General features: G+C 40.6%; 1 protein-coding gene across 2 annotated transcripts; it reads left to right on the forward strand.

Moving 5' to 3' along the window:
- Positions 1-2,055: 2,055 nt before the first annotated feature.
- Positions 2,056-21,613, forward strand: si:dkey-199f5.8 (beta-1,4-galactosyltransferase 3). 2 transcript variants are annotated; one of them, XM_047598870.1, is made up of 7 exons: positions 2,056-2,331; positions 13,783-14,852; positions 16,975-17,210; positions 18,736-18,923; positions 19,032-19,154; positions 19,760-19,864; positions 20,355-21,613. In XM_047598870.1, exons 2-7 carry the CDS (start codon positions 14,561-14,563, stop codon positions 20,551-20,553), a joined length of 1,143 nt encoding a protein of 380 aa, XP_047454826.1. In that variant the 5' UTR covers positions 2,056-2,331; positions 13,783-14,560; the 3' UTR covers positions 20,554-21,613. The 2 variants fall into 2 exon arrangements, with proteins under 2 accessions (XP_047454826.1, XP_047454827.1); XM_047598871.1 differs by lacking the exon at positions 2,056-2,331 and adding an exon at positions 2,369-2,961.
- Positions 21,614-21,691: the final 78 nt, after the last annotated feature.

Consider the following 21,691-nt stretch of genomic DNA (forward strand, 5'->3'; position numbering starts at 1 on the left):
CACTCGGGCCACAGGGACATCCTGGCGAAGACCTGGTCCAGGCGGTGATTCGGTCCAAACTTGCGTCGGGGGAACAGCGTCCACCACAAGACGGAGACCAGAGCGTAGACGGGAAGCAGCCGGGACATCTGACTAAAACCTGCGAAACCCAGAGGATTGATCGGCGTCGCCATGGAGACGCATCCTCTCAGACTGGAGGAAAACATGTTGACCTTTAAACCTTCACACCTTCCATCCAAAAAACAAAATAAAACACAAGTAAAAGCCTAGTAAAGTACAATACAGATAAAATATAAGTATTTAATACAGAGTAATAAAATATAAGTAAAAATCTAGTAAAGTACAATAACAAGTAAAAATCTGGTAAAATAAAATAAAAAATAACAAGTAAAAATATAGTAAAATGAAATAAACTAAAATAAAAAAATAAGTAAAATCTAGTAAAATAAAATAAAAAATAACAAGTAAAAATCTAGTAAAATAAAATAAAAAATAACAAGTAAAAATCTAGTAAAATAAAATAAAAAATAACAAGTAAAAACTAGTAAAAATAAAATAAAAAATAACAAGTAAAAACTAGTAAAAATAAAATAAAAAATAAGTGAAATTTGGTAAAATAAAAAGAAGTCAAAATCTAGTAAAATACAATAAAGAAAAAAATTAAGTATTTAATACAGAGTAATAAAATATAAGTAAAAATCTAGTAAAATAAAATTTAAAAAAATAACAAGTAAAAACTAGTAAAAAAAAGTAAAATTTGGTAAAATAAAAAGTCAAAATCTAGTAAAATACAATAAAAATTAAATATAAGTATTTAGTACATCTCATTTCATTTTCTACAAAAATTGTTTCTAAAATAGTACAAGCAAAAGTTTACGGACTTTGCATAAGAATAAATGCACAAGCGATCGAGACAGAAGTAAATCTATGCTGTATATTGTGTTTATATCGTTTCTCATCCGAGCTGTTCCTCTTCTTGGATGTTCTGCATCTTCTCCCTGAGGGAAGTAGGGAGGAGATGTTCTGTTCCTCTCCGTCATCATTAGGGCCGTGATGTTGCTGCTCCTCAAGTCTTCTCAAGTTTTTTTCCACCAGCTGCTGAATGACTGAGCCGAAGTCACTGAATAAAAACCTACGGGACGAGTTCTTCTGCTGCAGGTGAGACATGGTGGAAACTGCATCGTCTGCAGCTCCGTAGATAAACTGTAGTGGATCTAAATCTGCAGGGAGACATTTCTTCATGTGTTGCATCACCAGGAATTCAAAACATTTCTGAACATGGATGATTGTGGCGCTAGAGGGAGACAACTTTATTTATAACAAATCTGACACATTAATTCAAAACTTCACATAAAATAATTATAAACAGAGACGTTAATAAGGAGGAATCATAGTAAATATTAATCATTAGTGACTAAAGGGGGAGTTTTTTCCCCATGAACTCAAAATAAAAATAAACATTAAGACATTAATGAGAAGTAATTATAGTACATATATTCTTTCTCTTTATAACTTTATTTATATAGGACTTACAAATAAATCTGTCGTTCCAAAACTTGGAACATAAAACACTGATGAAATAATTACAAATCTGAAATTAATTCAAAACGTCACATAAAACAGTGATATAAATAAATGTAGTTTCAGTACCTTAGATATTAATTACATAGGATTTTTTAAACTTTATTTAAAACACAATTTACAAACAAATCTAATTCAAACCTTTACATAAAACAGTGATATGTTATATTAAGTTTTTATTAAAAACATTTTAAGTAATTTGAGTAGATATTAATTGCTGTTTTTTTAAACTTTATTTATTATATAATTTACAAATAAATCTGACATATTAATTTAAAATTTCACTCAAAATAATTACAGAATAATAAATAAGCAAATAGAGACATTAAAAAGGAGCAACTTTAATAGATATTAATAAAAAATTAATAAAAAAAATGGGAGTTTTTTTTTAAACTTTATTTAAAAATGATTTACAAACAAATCTGACGTTTCAAAACTTTACGTAAAACGATGCCAAAAATAAATACAAGCCCAAATGATAATGAATCATAGAGTTACAGATGGTGGATGAGTGTATATTTTGGTGTTTGAAGTGATTAGCTGGTGTTTTTGTACACGGTGTCTTTATGTTTTGGGGAGTTACAGCATAAGGGGAGGAGAAACTAGTCAGCGACGCCGACTCCGCTCATTCCTCTCCGGGGCAACAACTTCACACTACACCGGCCAGCGCGGAGGAAGGAGGTGGATCTTAGGAGCGTCTTTAATCCGCTACCTTCTCCAGCGGGTCTCGGATTAAAACAGCCCGAACAGGTGAGAATAAAAACCCAGAAAATATGTTTATTTTTGTTCCCAATCCGTGGCCGAACGGCTCCCTGTTAGCGAGTTAGCCGACGAGCTAACTAGCGATGTTCGATTCCACGGATCTCGTTACCGATCCGACACCGATACTTTATCCAACTACACATAATGTGGTAAATCCATTAAAACAAAAGAAGAACAAGAAAATTGTTTTTTTTTCATATAAGAGGCGATTCTACAGTTGTAGGTTCAGAGCTTTAACGTCAAACTATTGTGTTACGTTCCTTTCGTTTTTGTTTATTTAGACGTAGGACGTTTATTGATGTAGTTGACTTCATTTACAACATAGTTGATTTAATACAACACAAAGACAAAATGCGGGACACGATCATACTACTGCACATTGTTTTTTAGACAATATTTCAGTAGTTTAGTTACTTTCACCGCGTTCCTGATAATGAGACACAGCACCTCAAAAGACTCCAGTATCAAAAGTATCGACATCTTGGTTCGTGAATCGATTTTTAGAGCTTGACGACCTGGGTCCAGGTGTATCGATGTCTCAGTATCGATCCGCACCGCGGCTAACTAACGGTTAGCTTAGCTCGGCTCGGCTCGGCTCGGATTAGTCGGGACTTCTTGGTGAGAGGAGTTTAATCAATTAGCACCTGTTGTTTGCGAGTAAAGAGATTAACCTGAACCCGTGTTGGATCATCTTAAAAGGCTTAAAGTGCAGCTTGAATTAAAAGTAACGGTTTTAATTGGCTAAACGCTTAGCTTAGCTTCACAGTCAAACGAGCTCATTTACACGAATAGTTTAAAAAAAAAAAATGTTCCACCAATTCTTAAAAGTTTGACGAACTCACATGTGAACTTTTTAGTGAGTTAAAATAAATGTGTGTTTCTCGGTGATTGTTGGCGTCACTACGAGCTGGGAGCCGAGGAGGAGGAGGAGGAGGAAAGTGACCGACTTATGGTGTTGCAATGTCGGCTTCTTTTCTGCGTTTGTCGCCGGAGCTGGAGCCGGAGGTTGAGGCGACTTCGCTGGTTTTGTGGCCTTTGTGTTGTGGTGTAAACACTGAGCAGAACAAAAGGGGCCCCAGCAGGATTCCTGCCCCCTCCTGCACCCCAGCACAGATTAGGTTCAGCTTTACTGCCATTACTCATGCAACTAAACGCAGCAAAGCATCAAACCAGAAATAAAATACAGGTAAAAATCTAGTATATTAATATATATGTAAAAAAAAAAAAATCTCTGCTAAAATAAAATAAAAAATATATAAGTAAAAGTCTAGTTAAATAAAATAAAAAAATAAGCAAAACTCTGATAAAATGAAATACTAAAAATCTAGTAAAATAAAATACAAGGAAAAATCTAGTAAATTAATATGTAAGTAAAAAAAATCTCTGCTAAGATAAAATAAAAAATATATAAGTAAAAGTCTAGTTAAATAAAATAAAAAAATAAGCAAAACTCTGATAAAATAAAATATTAAAAATCTTGTAAAATAGAATAAAAATAAAATACAGGTAAAAATCTAGTAAATTAAAATATATGTAAAAAAAATCTCTGCTAAGATAAAATAAAAAATATATAAGTAAAAGTCTAGGTAAATAAAATAAAAAAATAAGCAAAACTCTTATAAAATAAAATATTAAAAATCTAGTAAAATAGAATAAAAATAAATAAAGATAATCTAGGTAAATAATATATAAGTAAAAAATCATGTTAAAAAATAAAAAATTTAAAAAAAGCTAGTATAAAATAAAATAACAAAACTCTGATATAACTAAAAAGTCTAGTAATAAATAAAGAAAAATATAAAAAAATGTAGTAAAAAATCTCTGAGATAAAATAAAATATTAAGTAAAAGTCTAGTAAATAAATAAAAAATAGCAATCTTGATAAAATAAAATATTAAAATGCTTAATAGATAAAAATAATACAGTAAAAATCTATAAATTAAAATATATGTAAAAAAAATCTCTGCTAAGATAAAATAAAAAATATATAAGTAAAAGTCTAGGTAAATAAAATAAAAAAATAAGCAAAACTCTTATAAAATAAAATATTAAAAATCTAGTAAAATAGAATAAAAATAAAATACAAGGAAAATCTAGTAAATTAATATATAAGTAAAAAAAATCTCTGCTAAGATAAAATAAAAAAATATATAAGTAAAAGTCTAGTTAAATAAAATAAAAAAATAAGCAAAACTGAGAATAATATTAAAATCTAGTATAAATAAAAAAATTAAAAAAATATAAGAAAATCTTGCTAGATAAATAAAATATAAGTAAAAGTCTAGTTAAATAAAATAAAATAAAAATCTATAATAAAATATTAAAACTAAAATAAATAAAAATAATACAGGTAAAAATCTAGTAAATTAATAAAATAAGTAAAAAAATCTCTGCTAAGATAAATAAAAATAAATAAAAGTCATAAATAAAATAAAAATAAGCAACCTTAAATAAAATTTAAAATTTTAAAATAATAAAATAAAAACAAGAAAACTAGTAATAAAATAAGCAAAAAACTCTGCAAGATAATAAAAAAATATATAAAAAAGTCTAGTAATAATAAAAAATAAGAAAATGTAGAAATAAAATAAAAATCTAGTAAAATAGAATAAAAATTAAATACAGGTAAAAATCTAGTAAGATAAAAGTAAAAATCTAGGAAAATGCAAAAAAAAGTCTGCATACCGAGAGTCAGGGGTGTAAATATTGTGGTATATACGCAGAGAGGTACAGGTTTGTTTGTTTTTTTTTATAGCATATGTTTAATTTACAGACGGAAACCTCTGTACAGGTGAAAGCATTCACAGTATTCACTCACTCATCCTAATTTATTAAGATATTCAAAAGTTTTAATCAAAGAGGGAAAATATACCGATGATCCCAGTTTGGTACGATGGTGTTTGGCTCTGTTTGGGTTTTACCAGGCTGTTGTTTTTGGTAATTGTTAGCATGTAGATTAGGGTTTGTAGTTTAAACATTTAAATTACACTGTGACAGAATTAAAATGTGCGTATGTGGGGAAAAATACTGTCTGTACGACCAATTTAGTGCAACAACAAGTAATCAGAAGAGCTGATAAAAGAAATATTACAGGTATTTAGTTACTGTTTACACGTGGGGCGGCCATCTTGGAAACTCCGCTCTGACGTAGGCAGGATTCTCAGATTTTCCCAACTTCAGGGGCCGTTCCAGTTGGAAATCTGACCTCTGAGTACAAATGGAAAGCACCATTATGGCGTGAGGTGGTTTATGTCTGACACCCGGAGTTCGGTGATAGAAGATACAGGACACAGCGTTAAACTTTGCATGAATAAGAAGCAGCAGTAACCTGTGACTGAACTAGTGCAGTATCAGGTACATTCGAGGGTCACGGCTCTGCTTCTTATCTGTAGTGTAAAGTAACACCAGACTTTATCTAAATCTGAATCAACTCTTCTAAAGCTTAGTAATAAAAGCAGCAATAAAATAAAGCGGCAGTTTAAATAGATATTAATTAGTGACACACTAATTGAAACCTTCTTATAAAATCATAATAAAACAATTACAGATAGTAATAAGTAGTAACGCTGTCGTATATAGAGTATGTTTGTTCTTTTTATAACTTTCTAACACGACTTGCAAACAGATCTGTGCTATAAATGAATGACTTTAACATCCTCCCGGTGTCTGTATCGTCCCGGCCTCAGATTAGCATCAGTAGCTTCTTGTGTGTTGTTGTTGTTGTTGTCGGGTCGGATGAGGCCGTGTTAGATGTGGACCCCTGTACAGTCGCGGTGGAGTTTGATTTTTTGTCTGTTTAGTGTCACGTGTTGGACTTTTGACGCAGCCTTTGTTCCTATTCTCTTGTAATCCTGCCTTTTGTCGGCCTCACGCAGCACTTCTTTGTTTAAATGAGCCCGACGGGACATTTAATGGCCCCCGCCGAGGTTTCATTACATGCAGCTCTGACACGTTCCTTTCCCCCCGGTGGAGTTGGGAGTTGAACGCTGTGGAAACACTGTGGAAACAGCCTGAGCAACGAGAAAAGATGATGAGGAGGAGGAGGAGGATGGTGATGATGTGTTATCTCCTGCGTCCCAGCTGAACCGGACTCTGGGGAAGGTAGGGGACGGGGACGGGGACGAGGGAGCGGGGCAACCGGCTGCACCCTCCTCGAATGGCCAGGACCCTGGATGTGTTGCCATGACAGCGTTGTTATGCAGAAACCTCGTTCTGTTTCTCGGGGCTTGTTTGCACGTTGCCCGGTCTCGCCTGGTGGACAGAAAGGAGCTGCTGACACGCACAGACTAAGAATAACGTCTGCTCTTTTGTTTTTTAAAACTCTCCTGGTTTGTTCTTTGTTGCATCCTCGTCCGTGCGCGTTATTTTGACTCGTCCACACAGGAAACGTGGTTTGAAATGAGCCTTGTAATGTTTCATTCTGGCTCTGGATTTTATTGTGTCAATAGGGCAGAATAACATTAGATTTATTGTCATTACACATGCAACTAAAAGCAGTTCATCATCTAAGCAGAAGTGCATGTATTATGCACAGTGTGGTTTGTACATATGGACAATATTTATAGATGGAAACCTATGTACAGGTGAGTGAGCAAGACGTTTACACTAAAGCAAATGGGCAGAAGATGAACTAGGCAATAAAAAAAGTCCTGGTTGAGAGTAAACAGCTGTTTACACGCACAGACTAAGAATAACATCTGTTTCCCACCCACTTCGTTGTTTATTGCATCTTTATCTGTGCGTATTATTGTCACTCCTAAAAACAGGAGCCGTGGTTGTGTTCTAGTTCTGGGTTTAACTGTGTGGATTTCTAAGCCTCGGCTCGGAAGGACCAGGACGCGATAATGTAAAGCCGCCGCTAATACCTGCTAATGCTGCGGGAGTGAGAGGGAAACAATGGGCGAGGCTTTAAGCGCTAAAAGGTTTGATGGATCGACCGCTCTGCCTCTGTAAACTATCAGCAGCGCTGCACATTCGGGCTCTGAATGGCTGCGTGTGAAATATAGATGCGCTGCAGCCGACGTGGAGGCTCACGGCTCCGAGGAGGACGGGACCATGCGGGGTCACGATGGACTGCAGCTTTTTAAATATTTCATAAAACCGGGCTCCACACTAAACTCTTACGCAGAAGATTCAGGGACGCACAGTTATTCCCAGTTATTTGTTTGAAAGAATAACAGCTGAACAAAAAAAAACAGTTTTTGTAAAACGTCTTGAGACAGTTTGTGTTGTTATTGGCGCAATAATTGAATTAATTCTTAAAGCTGTGACTTGGCTAAAAGTAGAGGAGTCTCCATTCGAACATCTTTATTAACCAAAAACAGGAAACAAGTCTATTCACTCCTCCTTAAACCATGTGCTAACGTTGCATCATCTCCCCTGTGTTCAGTGAAACCTCCTGCTAATGCTAATGCTAATGCAGTTAGCATACATTTAATAAATGAATCCGTTCATGATGAGTTCAGGCTTCTTCCTTCGACTCTTTCCAGTAGTTTTTCTAAGAACAAGTTATGTTGATTTGAATGGAAAAAATATTTTGCAGGTTATAAATTAGTTTTTCTTAATTCTAATGGTTCATTTTTGTGTTTAAAAGACGTCTCGGAAAAAAGTTGGTGCTTTTAACCAGTTAAGGAGAAATGTTTTTCTGTGACTATCTAGTAACGTGACATAATATCCAAAAAGAAAATGAAAACAGAAGCCAGAGAGTTCAGGAAAACTCGACATAAAAGCTCCAGCATCACATTTAAAGTCAAAGACGCGTTTTTGAATTTATGGCTTTGAGGGGAAAAGCAGAGCTGGACACGTGGAAAAGTGTTGGTAAACTTTACCTGCAGACCAGACTCTGGACAGAGAGTTTACGTTGATTAGTTAACAGGCTGCGTCCTGACAGAAGCTGTGACCGAGCGTAAAGTGTCGTTGTTCAGAGGGTTGAGCTCCGGCTGATATCAAACCTGCACAGAGGTCAAACTGTGAATCATTACACGCTGCGATCGATACGGAATCGAGCTGTGTGGACGAGACAGAGGAAGAAATCTATTCCCACTGTTCCTAACAATTATTATTCCACCCGCAATAACTTCACACTCGTATCTGTTCAGCATCTCAGCTACAATCCTGAGTAACTTTCAGAGGCTCAGTCATATGAAAACTCTCTCCTTCTAATTTATAGTCGGATATAAAAGGTTTGTTTTTGTCCTGATGGTTTATCTTTTGTAGGAAGTTTTTCTAGGGACAAACATGTACATAGTAAATTTATTATCTGTACCTACTATTATTCTGTTTTCCTTTTTAACAGACTTCATTTCCATTTAAAAAGTTTGCTCTGTTTTGTTTTTCTCCTGAAAAAGTCCAGTTCTCACACTGAGCGAGTCTAGAATGAAACTCCTTTCAGGGCTTTTTGTGCCGAATTAAAAATCTACAAGGACACGGAGCAGCTGCCTGGAGAATGGACTGAATATCTAGTAGCAGCAACTGCAGCAACTAAATGTCCTAAACCTCCTCTGCTGTAGCTTCCTGAAGTTTTTCCTTGTCGTGTCCTGGAGTCGACTGGATTCAGTCCAATGAATCTTCCAGTCAGAGTTAAAGTGGAGACAGGAGCTCGTACCTTTTATTCTCTGCTCCAGAAATGTTCTGGTTCTCCAGCGCCGCCATAAACTCCCTAAACTCTCTGTGGAAGTTTAGTCTCCAGGAAACTTTCCTGTTAAGCGCTCAGTGTTTGTTGTTGGGCTGCAGCCTTTAGACTCTGTTTAGTGGTTTTATTGATTTACAGGCCGCTTCATTTTCCAGAGTAAACTTCTTTCCACATGTTTAGTCACAGGATTTTGTTCTTCTGGGATTTTTTTGGCAGCCGTGACGCCAGCCGAGCAGCTTTTAAACAGAAGAAGAAGTTTTCACGCTACAGGGACGTGGTTTTGGTTTGTGGCAGAGCTAAAACAAATAACTAGAAAAGATTCATCCCTGTTCCTGGTATTTATTTCCAAAGAGCATCTGTTTCTGGGCTCTTATTGTCTCAGGCTACGTTTCACTGTGAAATCTTTCTCACTTTAAACCGAACCTTGACTTTTGTGACTGTTTGTGACGCATGCTGCTGCCTTGACGTGTGTTTTCCAGACTTTCCAGCTGCTGGTGAGATTAAGAGATGAAAGATAAAGAGTCCTGGAAGGTTAAATCCACTGTGTCTGGAGGAAGCTGAACTTTCCTCACACATTAAACGCTGCGGCTTCGTCCTGTAACGCGGAGCTTTGTCGAGGCTTGTGCGCCGTGTTTTCTAATATTTCTGCTCGGTTGACACGTGGAGGGTTTTCCTGCAGCGAAGCGGCGTCTCGGTGGAGCCGCTCGGCCACGTCGCTGCCTCGTCCTCTGATCTGAACCATCTGCTCCTGGAATTTCTGGCCCGGAGAACAGGCGGCTGCAAAACAACCACTCGGCCGGTTGTGTTGAAAATGCGATGATTGGTGCTGAAGCGCTGTCGATCAGCTGACATCTGGTTTATTTCTGTGGATTTATTCTGATTAAACGCAGCGTTTACTGATAAAATTCAAACCCAAATATTGAGCGTGAGGGAATTAGTGAAGCTGAGGCCCTGATGTCGGTGGTTGGAAATGACTTAATCCTGCAGAGGGCGATAACGTGACCATTAGTTTAAAACCAGCAGGAAGTTGGTAGAAGAAGTAGTTTAATCCTTCATCGTTCCTCTGGTGGTTTATGCTTGAACCAATCACAGCTCAGGACACGAGCTGTGATTCAGTAAATGATGCAACACGTCATTTTCTTCTGGTTTCACTGATAAAAGTCGTTCTAGGATTCAACCAACACATTTATAAAAAAACTAATTCAGACGAACCCAACAACTCGTTGTTTATTAACTGTTCTAACTTTGTTTCCTCCAGAACTAAACCACTTAGATTCTGACTTTAATGATAGAAACTTCAGAGTCTTGTTTTTTTTTTTTAAAAGAGACCGAGACCATGAATGAGCTGCAACACGTTCGTGAACATCGTCCAGTTACTTTGGGTTTGTTTTGAGAAAAGGCTGGAATGATACGAGGTTAATCTCATTGTTGGTCGGAGAATAGAACTTTAGAACTAGCTGCTAATAGAGATGCTAATGATTAGCACGGTACCAGCGGTTTGTTTCTGCTCATCTCCAGCTCTGAAACGAAACCACATCTCTATGAACCTACATTCACTGCAGGAACTAGATGCATTAAACCTCCAAAGCTCCTCAGTCGACCTTCCTGAACTTTTCAGAACTTTTAATTTGAGAATATGTTGAATGGAAACGCGGCTATTGTGGCTTCTGCTGCAGGAAAAACTGGAAAGAACGACAAAGAGAAATGAACCTGAGCATGAAAAGAGTAGAAAGTCATGAAACGCTTGGTTTAAAAACATCCGTCTCCATCACTGCTGAGTTTAATCTGAAGCCCCAGATAATAATCTGTTCATTCATGTGTGAACGTATGTGTGGACTCACACATACATGTAATATTAATGGAACGAACACGTTCCAGCTCAGAAAGCAAAGACGACAAGAAGCAGGAAGAAATCAGGAGAATCACACGTGAATGTTTGATCAGGAAGGAAGTTTTTGTTGAATAACACCTTTTTGTAAAGGTTTCGTCAGTGAACACGTGACTTCACATAAAGATTTACTGCTCCTGTTTGTGGGATTAACCTTGTGACGTGATCTTTACAAACCTATAAACCGTATCTATAATCTATCTGCTGAGAGGGGCCAACGTGCCATCTGCTCCCACCCCCCAGAGAAAAGGCTTCATTATCTGTGGACGGTAAAACACTCAGTCATCACGTTTCAAAAGAACATTCAGTTCTTTTCAGCCCGGACACCTGATTCATTTATTTACTGAAGAAACACTGACACGTCTTTCCACTCAAACGTCAAGTCTGGCAATTATAACTAGGGCTCAAAGACATTTTATTGTTTTTATTTTTATTATTATTATTATTTAGGGAAGAAAGGGACGATGCACATTAATGACCAGTTCAGTGTAGAGCTGGAAAACATCTGTATTTTAATTTCACTACTTTTAAACAAACAATATTCAACAGTTTTCAGCGCAAAGCGAAACTTTAAATCGGAATAAATGCTTAATAATGAAAAATCAAATTTCGAGTCGCCCGAGGACACGGACGTGGATTTGTTTCAGCAGCGTTAGCGTTGTCCTTCATGCGTTTCCTTGATTCCTTTAGATTAGATGGTCGCTCAGATTAGTTGTGTTACCGTGCGGGATAGAAACAAACTCTGCTGATAAACTTTGCATAGAACTAGTTTCTGTAAATTCAAAACGAGAGCGTTTGAAATGGAAATGTCATTTAATCGTAGCAGCTAAAATCTTGATCACAATTAAACCTGGATTAATGTGCAGCCCTGGAACAGAGTCCATGTAAATGTGTGAGATTAAAGCCTGAGGGCTGAACTCTGGCAGGTTGGATGTGACAGAACAAAACGAGCAAACACACACATGTGTTAATGAAAGAGATGAAACCAGTCAGGATAATGAGTCTGGAGGTTTCCCTTTATAGAAGGAGTTAATCTGTTGTTCCACTTTCTGTTCAGTGGAGATAAGTGTAACTTTTTAGTTGTTTTTGTTTCAGAGTCACTCGACTGGTTTTGGGATTTAAAGAACCCGTCACAGACTCAATGTGACAGTGTCGTAGAAAGAAAGACGTCAGAGCGGCACCACCGTGTTTGTTTAAACCTGTAAAGGGGGAATTTTTATTGGAGTTCAGGTTTGTTTTGCATAGAACATGCAAACTGTTTGTGTGTTGAAGAGGAGATGGGATGTGGTGAGTCGGGTTTGAGTGCAGGTCAGAGTCGTTCTAGTTCTAGTTCTAGTTCTAGATGTTGCTGCTGCTGGTTGTTGTGTCTCTGTTCAACAGGATTAGGATTAATGGTCTGAACCCGGCGGCTTTTAACTACGACTAATTGATCCGTGTTAGACGCTGCAGCATCACCGCTAGCATCACCGCTAGCATTGTTAACTTTATTGGCTCTAGGACCAGGAAGTCCCCCCCCCCCCCCCTCCCCTGTCAAAGTGTAAATGATCCTCTGACCTGCAGCAGACACATAACTACTGACAGGACATTAGAGGAAAACACACTTAGTTTGAAACATGAACTATAGGTTTAGGGGCTAATGTCATAATCCCTTCTTCCTGCTAATAATAAAATTGAAAAATACTTTCGATGGATGGTCGAAAATATCTAAAAAGGTATCGCAGCCTAATGTGTGACTGTTTTGACGGTTAAAACAAAAGAGAGATTCAGCCTGAACTTTGAGAAAGTCGTGCATTCGATGCTGTGAGGACAGAGTTTAAATGCAGAAATAGGTGAAACAAAAACCACAAGTTAAGAGGGAAAGTGCAGAAAAACGACGACGGGAACGAGACTAAAGACCAAGGTCAAAGAATGAGGAATAGACTGAAGTTATTTCTCCAGGAGCTACCCCCCCCCCCCACTGCAGAGGTGTGTCCCTTTGTTACCAGACTGGTCTTCATGCCTTTACAGTGATTTACACAGGAATTTACCAAGGAATTCAACAATGGTCGTACACAACATCAGCCCAGAGTAAAGTTCATTAAACACGTTATCAGACACATTAATCAAGGACTCGTATGGTAGCTGATGCTAGGCTACGCTACGCTATGCTACACTAATAATGGTAGAAAGAAGAAGGAAAGATGGATTATACTCTGTGATTATGGACCTGATGATAAAGTATAAACAGATTAAAACCTTTAACTCGCTGTAACTGTTACACGGTGGAATTCATTTCCAAACGTATTTCCACCACTGGCCTCTGGGGGGCAGTATGTTAGAACCCACTTATTACAGGGCCCAGGAAAACATGGGTCTAAGACGATGAACTGAATGTGGCGTAAACGCTGGATGTTTGTGTATATTTCATGGTTTCTGATTCCAGCGGAGAACGAGAACTCGTTCTGGTTACGTCCATTTACGACCTGATATCTCCTATTGTTTCCGCTCCGGTCTCCTTATCTGTGTGTTCAGCGTATCCATGGAAACGGTCCCGAATGCAAATAAGCCTCCGCGTCCTGTGGCATCGGAAAGTGTTTTAACTTTGTTCTGTGGCCTCAGAGTCTGTGGACCTGAAACTTACGGGGGCGTCCAGAGAAGACGGGTCGGATGTAGTTCTGCACCGCTACTAGCATCACAGCTACTAGCATCACAGCTACTAGCATCACAGCTAGCATCACCACTAGCATTGTTAACACTGGTCATTTCTTCCCCAGGATCAGTAGCATCTAAAGTATATTTTTATCTTATTAATTATAATTTTCACAGTAACTATTAACGGGACGTTAGAGGTAAAAACACGTGAACTGTAGTTTTATGGCTGATGTGTGAACCAGCAGTGACTCAGTCACAATAACCTCTTTTCTTCCTCCTTTTGTTCCAGAGCGGAGCTGGAGGGACCGGTCTAGTTCCTGTCGATCCACTTTGTCTCAGCCGTGGGAGGCGAAGCTCTACCACCTCCTCCTCCCCCATTTCTTTCTCCACTGAAGCCCTCCCTCCCCTCCCTCCACCCCATCTCCCTCCCTCCCCCCTCCCCCCCATTAAACAACACAAACACATGCTCCCATTCCACTCCTCCTCCCCCTCCCCTCCCCTCCCCCTCTGCTTCTCCTCCAGCCAGTGAGTTGATTCTCGGTGAAGTATCGGCTGCTCGTGTCATGGCGCTGGAGGCTCCTGCTGCTGTTGTTGTTGCTGCCTCCCCCAGAACCAGAAGAAGAGGACGCGAGGGAGAACAGGAGGCGGCGTAAAAGACGAGTCTTCCCGTCTTGTGATTAGTTTGAACCGGAGGATGAAGGAGTTTGGGATTCACTGGGGGTGAAACCACACGATGTGGGACCGTCGCCCTGTCTCACCCTGGACCAGCAGTCAGCTCTGGAGATATTTGCCACCTACTGCCCAGAAAGCAGAGATGCAGTGAAGCATCAGACCAGCAAACTCTGACTCTTTAACACTTTTTTTTCTTGGTATAGAATATTTTTCTGCCTCTTGGTTTTCTATTTTTCCTACTTCCTCGTCAGAAGTGCCTTTTTTTCTATCGGCCGCCTTCATATCAAAGTGTGTTTGACTTGACGCCCGACAATCGTCACCTTTTAACGTCTGTGTAGAGAGAGAGAGAGAGAGAGAACTCGCCAGACTCCGCCTCCGCCGCCGCCGCCGCCATCATGATCGGGATCCAGTCCAAATGGCGCTACCTATTCATGTTCCTGGGCATCCAGCTGGTCGTCATGGCGCTGCTGTCCCGGGAGGGCTACCAGAAGAGGGTCACCTACTTCATCCGCATCTTCCGCAAGCCGGACGCCTCCGCCGCCGCCGCCGCCGCCGCCGTGTCTGGACGCAACCACACGATGGCCGGCGTCAACGGGGCCGACGTCTACGCAAACCTGTCTCACCTGTCCAGGTCCCACAGCCAGGCAGACGACATGCCCTACTGCCCCAAGACCTCCCCGCTCATAGGTGAGTCTGTCCTGGTCCAGGTCCAGGTCCAGGTCCAGGTCCAGGTCCAGGTCCAGGTCCTGGTCCTGGTCCTGGTCCAGGTCCTGGTCCTGGTCCTGGTCCTGGTCCAGAGGTTTGGTTCAAGTAGTTTCTATAGTTGTAAGTTGTTCTAATTGTTCTTGTTGAAGTTGATCTGGTTGTTGTTGTTGTATTTGTTGTAGTTGTAGTTGTTGTAGTTGACGTTCTAGTATTTGTTCTTGTAGTATTTGTTGTAGTTGTAGTAGTTGTTGTTGTAGTTGACATTCTAGTATTTGTTGTAGTTGTTGTTGTAGTTGACGTTCTAGTATTTGTTGTTGTTGTTGTAGTTGACGTTCTAGTATTTGTTGTTGTTGTAGTATTTGTTGTTGTAGTTGTTGTTGTTGTAGTTGACGTTCTAGTATTTGTTGTTGTTGTAGTTGTAGTAGTTGTTGTTGTTGTTGTTGTAGTTGACGTTCTAGTATTTGTTGTTGTTGTAGTTGTAGTAGTTGTAGTATTTGTTGTTGTTGTTGTAGTTGTTGTTGTTGTTGTTGTAGTTGTTGTTGTTGTAGTTGTTGTTGTTGTAGTTGACGTTCTAGTATTTGTTGTTGTTGTTGTAGTTGTAGTAGTTGTAGTATTTGTTGTTGTTGTTGTTGTAGTTGACGTTCTAGTAGCTGTTCTGTTAGTTGTAGTTGTTCTTACTCTACTACTACTTAGTAGTAATAGAAGTAAAACTAGATGTTGTTTTAGTGATTTTAGTAGTAGTACCTGTAATAGTAGTACTTTATAGTAGTAGTAGTAGTAGTAATAGAACAGCTGATCAACTTCAGTTAATACATTACTGTAGTTTCTTTGTACCTGAACAATGACAATAAAAACATTTTATTCTATTAGATTCGGTTTTGACATTTTTCTCTAATAAAGTCTGTTCTGATCTTTAATTAACTGAGTTACTACAGAATTCGAATGAAGCTTTATTGACATGTTGACGAACGTACAGACAGAATGAGGTCACGTTTCTCTCAGACCTTCACAGTAACAGTGAGTGAAGTAGTCGTAGGAGACGCTGCGTTCAGGGCTCGTTGTTGTTGTTGTATCAGATTTATTGAGGAAACCTGAAGCGCGTCTTTAAAAACGGGAAGGTTGTTCGCTCAGAGCTCGGCTGGAGTTACACCGAAACTGGTTCCTCTTTAAAGAACCACGTCACCACTAGTACACTACCAGTACTCCAGTAATACTCCACCACTACTCCCCCACTACTCCACCACTACCCCACCACTCCCCCACTACTCCCCCACTACTACTCCACTACTACTCCACTACTACTCCACTACTACTCCACTAATCCAGACTGTGAATGTTTTAAGAGTCGTCTGAATGAGCTTTATACAGTTCAGAGACGCTAAAATAAAAAATGTTTGTTCTGGTTCTTTGTTGTGACTGAACGTTTTAAATGTCACGAAACCAGAGACACTTCAGCTTCATCGTCCTCTTCCTCATCTGCTTTGACGTTTTCGTTTCTTCTCTTGTCCTTTTTATTTTCCTTTTCCTTCATCTTCTTTGTTTTTCTTCATTTTTTTCCTCACATCTTCATCTTTGTCTCCTTGTCCATCTCCTCTCCTTCTCCTCTTATTCGTCTTCTCTTCCTCCTTCGTCTGTGTCTTCATCTACTTTCCTGTCCTTCATCTTTGACTTCATCTTCCTCATCGTCTCCTTGTCCTTGATTGTTCTTATTCTTTGTCTTCTCCGCCCCCTCTGTCCTCCGTCCTCCTTCCTGGACGTTTACCTGGACATTTGATCTGTTGGTTTCTTTCTGACTCTGACGCCTCCAGTAAATTTAATTTCATTTAATTCAAACACTGAACCAAATGTTGTGTATCATTCTGCTCATTCCTGAGACGAGGACGGGGACAGAAAAAAAAAACCTGTTGTCCTCATGTCACAGCAAACCAATCAGTTTAGGTTCTGTGTCCTTCGTCCTCTCCTTCATGTCCCTCCTCGCTGTCGTCTTCGTGTCCTTTACCGTCTCCTCCTCCTCCTTTTCTGTCTCCTCCTTCCGGTCCTGAATCTGACTCCGTCGTGTCTCTTAATTGTCCCCGGTGACGTCCGTCCTGTGTCCCTCTCGTAGGCGGACCGATCCACGTCAGCTTCCCATCGGGCCTGACTCTGTCCCAGGTGCAGAGGAAGAACCCCCTGGTGGTCCGCGGGGGGCGCTACAGGCCTCCGGACTGCGAGGCCAGACACCGGACGGCCATCGTCATCCCGCACCGACACCGCGAGCATCACCTCAAGTTCCTGCTCTACTTCCTGCATCCGTTCCTGCAGCGGCAGCAGCTCAGCTACGGCATCTACGTCATCCACCAGGTCAGGAACCACAGGGAACCACAGGGAACCACACAGAACCACACACAGAACCACACACAGACAACCACACAGAGAACCACACAGAGAACCACACAGAGAACCACACAGAGAACCACACAGAGAACCACACAGAACCACAGGGAACCACACAGAACCACAGGGAACCACAGAGAACCACACAGAACCACACACAGAACCACACAGAACCACACACAGAACCACAGGGAACCACACAGAACCACAGGGAACCACGCAGAACCACACAGAACCACACACAGAACCACACACAGAACCACACAGAACCACAGAACCACACAGAACCACAGAGAACCGCAGAGAACCACACAGAACCACACACAGAACCACAGAGAACCACACGGAACCACAGGGAACCACACAGAAGCACAGAGAAGCACAGAGAAGCACAGAGAACCACAGAGAACCACAGAGAACCACACACAGAACCACAGTGAACCACACGTTCCTTTAAACCAAATGAAAGCTTCACTACACGATTAGATATCAGGTGTAGGTGGATGATATCTGGATGATATCTGGATGATATCTGGATGATATCAGGTGTAGGTGGATGATATCTGGATGATATCTGGATGATATCAGGTGTAGGTGGACGATATCTGGATGATATCTGGATGATATCTGGACGATATCTGGACGATATCTGGACGATATCTGGACGATATCTGGATGATATCTGGATGATATCTGGATGATATCTGGTGTAGGTGGACGATATCTGGATGATATCTGGATGATATCAGGTGTAGGTGGACGATATCTGGACGATATCAGGTGTAGGTGGATGATATCTGGATGATATCGGGATGATATCAGGTGTAGGTGGATGATATCTGGATGATATCAGGTGTAGGTGGATGATATCGGGATGATATCGGGTTGATATCGGGATGATATCAGGTGTAGGTGGATATCTAGCGCCCTCTGGTGTGTTGCTGTCAGATTACACCATGATATATAAAACCTATAAACCTAAAAATTAAATTTGTTTTAGTGCGAAGAAGAAGAAGAAGAAGAAGTGATTTAGGAGAACGATGTTTATTCGTTTGAACCCGTGTTCTGTCGTCTTCTGTCCACTTCTCTGAATAAAACTGGATGAATCAGAGATAAAAGTTATTTTCATTAAATATTTCAGTGATTTTCACGCTTTGTTGATTCATGTTGTCGTCTTCTTCATCCTTGTCCTCATGTCCCTCTTTGACGTCGTCTTTGTCTCCTCTGTTGTCCTCTCTATATTCATCTAAATCTCCGTCTTCTTATGTCTCCATCTTCCTTATTTATTGTCCCTTTCGTCTCCGTCTCTCAGGCGTCTTTGACTCCTTCATCACATTCTTCTTTTTCTCAATCGTCCTCTTCTTCTTCTTCATCTTCTTTGTTCTCGTTGTTTGTCTTCGTCTCCCTCTTCTTCGTGGTCGTCGTCTCCTCCAGACCGTTTGTATTTAATTTATTTTAGTATGAACCTCGTCTCTCGTTTTTTCCGGCTCAGGCTGGAAACTACACGTTTAACCGAGCGAAGCTGATGAACGTGGGTTTCCGTGAGGCCATGAGGGAGGAGGACTGGGACTGTCTCTTCTTCCACGACGTGGACCTCATCCCCGAGGACGACCGCAACACATACGTCTGCGACTCCAACCCCAAGCACGCCGCCATCGCCATGGACAAGTTCGGCTACAAGTGCGTCCCCGTTAGAGACAGAGGACAAAAAAAATAAAAAATACTGAGGTTCAGTGTTCTGGAGGTGGTTCGTCCCTCGTCTCTAACCGTCCCCTCTGTCCCCCGCAGGCTCCCGTACAAGATGTACTTCGGAGGAGTGTCGGCTCTGACTCCGCTTCACTACCTGAAGATGAACGGTTTCCCCAACAACTACTGGGGCTGGGGAGGAGAGGACGACGACATCGGAGTCAGGTGAGCAGCGCCGCCATTTATTTAGACACATACGCGGTCCAGCAGGGGGCGCTAAGGGTGCGTTCCGTTCGTACTCGCGCCCCCGAAGTTTCCAAGATGGCCGCCCCGTGTGTAGACGGTGACTAGAAACTTAGAAGCTCATTAGTTGCTGTTGTTGTTGCACTAAATTATTTTCCACGTACAAACGTTGAAATGCTGTTACAGTGAAATTTAAGCTTTTCACGGAGCTACTTGCACACGTTACGCTAACAACGGCTAAAAACAACAGCCTGGTGAAACTTTTATTTATATAAGTTTCTGTCTCGTGTGTTTGTGTAGATTTAATCACTGTAAATAATTCTAGTATAAAACTCATGAGTTGGTTCAAGTTATTTGTTCATTTACAGTTTGTGGAACGTACGTAGCCTAAATTTAGTTTAATAAATTAAATAAACAAAAGAAAAAGTGTAAATATTGAACGAACCATCATGAAGTTTCCATCATTATTATTCTGTTATGTGACGGGTCCTGGTATAAAAGATAAATAATGGAATAAAATCGCGGTCCAGGTGTAACTGGGTCATGAAGTCGAACATTAAAAGCGTTGAATATTGTTGTTTTTTCAGAGTGTCTCTGGCCGGGATGTACATCACTCGACCGTCTCTGAAGGTCGGACGCTACAAGATGATCAAACACAAACTGGACAAAGGCAACGACGTCAACCCGAAGAGGTACAGTTCACCTCATACTCATACGTGGACACGGGGATTATTTCATTGTGTAAAACACTAAAGTCACTAATGTGCATCAAATGTATAAAACAAGACTAAAAACAATGAAGTCCCAACGTCCTCAGACGAGCACTTGTTAATTGAAGCTCGTGACTGTTGATAAAATGTGTTAATTTCAGTCTGAATGAAGCAGAATAAGAAGCTGCCACAAACCTGAAAACGTCCCCATATGAGGACGCAGGGTCTCAGGAGGTTAGAACAGCTGATCTCATTTAAACGTGTTGGTGTTTGGTTCATGTTTAAACTCTTAAAGACTCAAACCTGCAGGAGCCCAGATTAATAAATGAATAAAATTTGAGGCCTGACGTGTCTCCGTCTCCGTCTCTGTCTCTGTCTCTGTCTCCGTCTCCGTCTCCGTCTCCGTCTCCGTCTCTGTCTCTGTCTCTGTCTCCGTCTCCGTCTCCGTCTCCGTCTCTGTCTCCGTCTGAAGGTTCAACATGTTGGCGAAGACTCGTCAGACCTGGAAGTTGGACGGGATGAACACGGCCGAGTACGAGGTCGTCTCCAGGGAACACCTCCCTCTCTACACCAACATCACCGTCAACATCGGCACCGAGGCCGGCCTCCGCCCCCCCACGCCGACGGAGCGCCCCCCGAAGGACAAACCTGGGGCGGCCCCGGAGAAATGATCCGGGACGGTCCCACGTTAGTCGAGGCTGAACCAGCTCATCTTCTTCTTCCAGTTCCTCCTCCGGGTGATAAAAGCCTGAACTCTGCAGTTTGGTTCCTGCCTCCTCCTCCTCCTCCTCCTCCTCCTCTTCCTCCTCCTCCTCCTCGAGGGACCAACAGCTCGGAGGGAGGAGGGGGTGGGGGGGTGGGGGGGTAAAAGTTGGACTCTATGAGTTTCTAAATGAATAAAAACGTGTAAAGCTGCAGCGCTGACGTCGCTGCTCTAAACCTCCAGAGGCCTTAGGATGTTTCCCGTCTTTTTCACTTCTTCTTCAGACTTTAATGGAGCTGCAGCCGCACTGTGCCACAACAGACTTTACTACTATTATTATTATCATTTTTATTTTTTATCTCTAAGCCAATGAACGCATGAGTGAAGAGTTTCAAGCTGCTGCTACAGTGACTGCACACAAATCTGACGCTTTGTTTTAAAAAGGGTTTTCAGAGATAGATGAATATATATATTTTCCTGTAAAGAATAAACGTTTTTTCCTTTCAGATCATATTCTGGTATCTGATATCTGGGTTGGGTTTTGTGGCTGTGATCCCACGGTTTTCCGCACAACTAAGTCTTGTTGACTTATTATTTTTTATAGAAACATGGAGGTGTGTAAACGTCACAGCCTTTATTCACCAGAACCTTGTAGAGACGAATAAATAAATGAAGCTCATCGCTGACCAGAGCTCCAACCTCTGCTCACTGGTTTCAGTCACATGGAGACGGTTTCTGTCCTGTATGGAAATGATCAAATTATCATTTTATTATGTGGTGACGATAGAAGCTGCACACGAACCAGACGTTTGTTCACTCCTCCGTTATTTATTTCATTTTCTTTTCTCTATAGTTCTTCTCTAGTTTTTTTTTTTCTCAGAGAGTTTGTTAGAAACCAAAGAATGAGGAGTTCAGTGACTGAACATATCAGCGGTGAAGTGATGGACCTTGAACGCATCGTCTGACTCTACTTCCTCATCTGTGACCATGTGACCAGACGCCTTAAAAATAAACTGATTCATATGGAGGACGAGAGTCTGAGTTTTTTTCCATTTGTCTGCATAGTTGAACACCACAGGGTGTCGACATTATATGAGGTTGATGCA

The sequence above is a fragment of the Mugil cephalus genome, chromosome 11, assembly GCF_022458985.1.
Source record: "Mugil cephalus isolate CIBA_MC_2020 chromosome 11, CIBA_Mcephalus_1.1, whole genome shotgun sequence".
NCBI lineage: Eukaryota > Metazoa > Chordata > Actinopteri > Mugiliformes > Mugilidae > Mugil > Mugil cephalus.